Source organism: Delphinus delphis, chromosome 12, assembly GCF_949987515.2.
Source record: "Delphinus delphis chromosome 12, mDelDel1.2, whole genome shotgun sequence".
NCBI lineage: Eukaryota > Metazoa > Chordata > Mammalia > Artiodactyla > Delphinidae > Delphinus > Delphinus delphis.
In genome coordinates this window covers 54,044,450-54,049,103 of record NC_082694.2, presented here as the reverse complement: position 1 = coordinate 54,049,103, position 4,654 = coordinate 54,044,450, and the positions used below count along the sequence as shown (strand labels likewise).

The 4,654-nt window shown below is 40.5% G+C and overlaps 1 protein-coding gene across 2 annotated transcripts in view; it reads left to right on the top strand.

Moving 5' to 3' along the window:
• The window catches only part of CAMKMT (calmodulin-lysine N-methyltransferase), a 397,264-nt gene extending 393,769 nt beyond the window's left edge, over window positions 1–3,495 (top strand). For both annotated transcript variants that reach the window (XM_060026700.1, XM_060026701.1), the window contains exon 11: window positions 293–3,495. In XM_060026700.1, coding sequence (XP_059882683.1) covers window positions 293–370 — 78 coding nt within the window. In that variant the 3' untranslated portion in view covers window positions 371–3,495. The remainder of the gene's footprint in view (window positions 1–292) is intronic.
• The last annotated feature ends 1,159 nt before the right edge of the window (window positions 3,496–4,654 follow it).

Below are 4,654 nucleotides of genomic sequence, written 5' to 3'. Positions count from 1 at the left end.
CCCAGCTCTCCCTGTGCCGAAGTACCTCGGAGTCCACAAAGTCATAAAAGCATCCTGGCTATTTATGAAAAAACACCCTACCCCTCACCAAAAAAAAAAAATCCCAACTTGATACATAGTATTGTCTTGTCACTGCCACTGAGGACCACTTTAAGTTGCTTTTTTGTGCTTTATTTTTCCAGAACAATATACTTAGGTAAGAAGTCTTCCTTCTACTCAACTTTAAAACTGATTGGTGAAAATTCCTAATTGGAGTCTCCTTACCCTTTTCTCCTCTATTATTCTTTTTCAGTTGAAAAAGGAAAACCAGGATATATATGAAGAAAACCTTCATTACCCACTTCTGCTTATTTTAACCAAAGATGAATAGAAGATTAAGCTGCTCGAAAGACAAAGAAAACATCCAGTGCACAGGCAGGATTTTCACAAAAACAGAAATCTGTAACGGGTATAATATGCAGTAAGCCGTTGGCTCCCTGAGATTTTCAAGCCCCCAGGACATGGGCCCCAACTGCCTTTGCAACATTCCATGTGTGGGTTCCGGGGTCCACCTGTCCTCACCCACGTTGACTCCCCAGCCGTCCTGCTTGTTGCTCTTCCTGCACCAAACTTTTTTTTTCTTTTTTTTTTCTTTTTTTTTTTGGCGGTACACGGGCCTCTCACTGTTGTGGCCTCTCCCGTTGTGGAGCACAGGCTCCGGACGTGCAGGCTCAGCGGCCATGGCTCACGGGCCCAGCCGCTCCGCGGCATGTGGGATCTTCCCGGACCGGGGCATGAACCCGTGTCCCCTACGTTGGCAGGCGGACTCTCAACCACTGCGCCACCTGGGAAGCCCTGCACCAAACTTTTGTCTTTAACTATGTATAAGCGGCCTATGTGAGATTTGAATTGGGCTTGAGAGCCACCCAAATATTTTTCCCTCTCATTGAGACAGAATTTCTTTTGGTGATTCCCACCCCACCCACCACCCCCCTTTAGAAAATATCTTGGTCTTTGTTCTATTTTAGTGCTGGTCATTTTTCATCTGCCAACCCAGCAAACATGATGATTCTTTCCTGGTTAAAAAAAAGAAAGAAAGAAAGCAAATCTTTCAGATCACCCTCAAATTAATTGTATTAAATCTGCCATCTCTGTTTTGCTGTCTCTCTCTCTCACCCATCCTCCTTTTTTCTTTTAAACAGGATGTTTTTTTTCCCTATAGATGTATAAGAAATGACTACATCAGCCCAAAGCCTCATAAACTGACCGTTTGTCCTCTGGACACAATAGCATGGCCAGCCCTCTGCTCCTCCTCTCCAATTATGTGTGATTAGTCTCAGTGCGTTGTGTCAAGGAGGAGGAGTGTGCTGAGTGCTTATTATCTGTTTAGGTACAAGAAGAGCACATTTAGGCTCTGACTATGGATGAAAAGTGAGCCTTTATCAGGGCTCAAATCTACTGCTGTTCTCCAGGCCTCTTTCAAAAGAGGTCCTTTCCAGGGAAATTTTGAATAAATGGTTGATAAAACGAGATGGCAACCAGGGCGAGTTTTTAAAAACTCAATCACACAATTATCTGATTGAAAGTAAGTATATATAGTCCTATGCAGCAATGCAAGTGTATGGTAAACATTTAATATGTGCTACCTAGGATTAAGAGAGAATGACTTTTCTGCAGGGAACCCAAGCCTCTCCTTGCCTGGTTCATCCCGGAGATGCTCTAATGCCTTTTGTGGAAATTCAGATGTTTATCTGTAAGGAATCATCTGTGTCCACTTTCACAGTAATGTCATTAGTAGGTTAGCTATATATCCTCCTATCTTTAGTAGAGGCAAAGCGTGTATTTAGCGTGATACAATTAAAGTGATAGGTGGGAGACTGGGGGCGAATCCTTTTGCATATTAAGCAAACTTAGCTGTCATAAAAACAGCGACTCTCAGATGTCTTCTCTGCTCACTTCTATCATCAAACAAATTTTTCACCATCAGTTTGCATGTTCTTGTATTCACCACTTTTTCTGCTCCATTAGAGCACCTAGATGGATCTCTGAAGGCATAGGTCAAGTCGCAGTTAGATCATACATTTCTTTCTCACAAAAACTTGAATTGCAATGCCAAGTGATGGGCTAACATCACAATAACAGCAATTTATTCCTCTTTGGATAAAACAGCAGTCTATTCTCAGTGCTAGATAAAGACCAGGGCAATGCAAACCAGCCATTTAGCTGAGTAGTTCAGCTAGTGGCAGCTCTCCTTTGGCGACTGTATAGGTTGCACACTGGCTTCCTATTTTCTTGTTTAAAAAATCAGAATTCGGAATGTTTTAAAAGGCAACACAGGTAGTTCCATTTATACTGGTGAAAATGCAGAGAAATGATTTCTTCCTGCAACTAAATCTGCCAGACAAAGAAAACCCATCCCTGCAGTAGCATCTAAGATCGCCTGTTCTTATTTTTTCTTGTAAAATATAGAGCATCAGAACCATGAGAATAGTTCCATTTTTTTCTCATGAAAATACATGAATTGGCGAGAATTCAGTTTACATTTGTGTGTTGTGGGTGTAGAAATCCAGTGTTTATTTTGCTGGAAGAAATTGTATTTTAAAAAGTAAATTAGTAGTGTGTTTTTTCTTAATATCTGAGAATAGTGTGTACAGTTACCTAAGCTGGAGACAGGGTATAAGAATTGAGCTGTGCTACCAAAAGACATTGAGTAAAGAAATATGTTCATTGTGACTAAAACCTAGAGAATCTTTTGTAAAATGTTAAGGGTGTCATAGATTTGCTCTTTATGGGACCCTTACCTGGAGATGTCACTAGTCCAGGCTCTTTGGAAGTTTGTAAGAAACTAATGTTGTATATTATTGAATAGTTTAAAAGTGTTTTTATTTTCTCAAATTTTGGCGAAGTGCCGATATTGAGAGGGGAAAAAATTATAGCTGCTTTAGAAAGTTTATCCACTTACATTTCTTTTGAACTTTATGGTTAAGAATTGTTTCTCTGCATCGGTATTGGGTTGCATAATTGCAATTGAAATGCCCCATTTCATAATTGTCTGTGTAATTGTGCCTGTGTTTGTTTCAAAACAAAGCCTGTCTGAAATCATAAGAATTATTACTGTATTCCTGTTTCCTGTGTACCTGTATCTTCTGAGAAAACTCACAAATCTCTTTTGTCATACTAAATAGATTTGGTTGGGTGTGAGAATGTTTCTAATATCGCCCATGGTCAGTTCTAATGCGGTGATATGAACAGCCACATACAAGTTGGTTATAAGAAATATATTTTATTTTATAGCAAGACATATGCTGTGAATTGGGATAAAAGTGCTAGAAAAGACTACCTAAGAGGTTGATGCTATTTTGTATAAATTGTGTATTTTGTTGGCTTTTTGACTGAGCACGAAAATGTAACTTCCATTAGGGTAGGGTAATTTAGGTGCTCTGTATTCAGCAGAAAACTTGTCGGGCCATAAAAGCTTTTCTGGCTGGTTCCTCCGGTGTTTTCAGAGAAGAGCTGCCCGCCCCTTGCTGTTTTTCCCTTTGGCTTCAGTATGGGCTGAATTCACCACTGCATACCTGTTGAATCAATTTGGGGGATCTAGCAGTTAACTGAGTGAATGGAAGGATTAGTGGCCTTTTGGAGCCCTATTTCAACAGCCAGGTGTCTTTCCTAAACTAGTTAACTGCTTTTGACAGTTGAAGAACCTGGTTTTAATACCACAGGCAGGAGATTGTTGACGTAGCGGGGTTTTTGTGGGGTTTTTTTTCTCTCTACTATCAAAGTGGGGCATACCTTCTTCTCCTAAGGGTTAGGCTTCTTCTTTTTTAATAGGAATGGACTGTCCCCTTCCCTCAACACAGCTTCCGTGGGGCTTTTGTGCTTAGTCAGCATTTGACTTGTTTCCAGTCTATGCCAAGCAATTGGGTGGCATTGTCCAGCAGTGGACTCGGGGGAGGGGGCAGAATGCTCACGCAGGGGAGGGAGTCATGTGTACGTAGATACACACACATAGACACACTCACAGGGAAGATAAGGCTGTTTAGATCCTCAATCTGCTTCCAGATTCCAGGTACACTCCCCAGCCCAGATCAAAGTCTCCTGAGTTGAGACTGTATGAAATGTCAAAATTAGGCTGAGTGTATCCCAGAGAGGAAAGATTGATTTGAAAGTCAGACTGGGTCTCCTTAGACACTGAATTTAGACAGTGGGCAAATATGTTTTCCTGAGTGGACTATTTCCAAATTAGGAAGCAGCCCGTTGGTGTTTAACAAACCATTAAGCCTGAAATGCCACGTTTAATTCTCAGATTTCATTTTACCCAGAAACCTTACTGCCCAGATTGTGACTAAATGCTCACTCTGTTCTCTGCCCTGGACGTCTGTTCATTTGGAGTCTATCTTTTGCCTTTTTTGTCCCCCTGACTTTTCAATTAATACATTTTTTAATAGATAAAACAGATCATACTGTGACTTTTAAAATGTCAACAAGCTTGTAAACAGAAATGTAATAAAATGGCTAATAGGAGATTCAATAGTTAATAGAGGGCCTGAAGTGTGAGCAAATACAGTAGCTGTATATTGGAAACTGTGCAAGTGAAGATGGCTTTAGTATTGCAAACTGAGGAAGAAAATTGTTTTTAATTAGCACCTTCATAAGAACTGCTGATTAATACTGT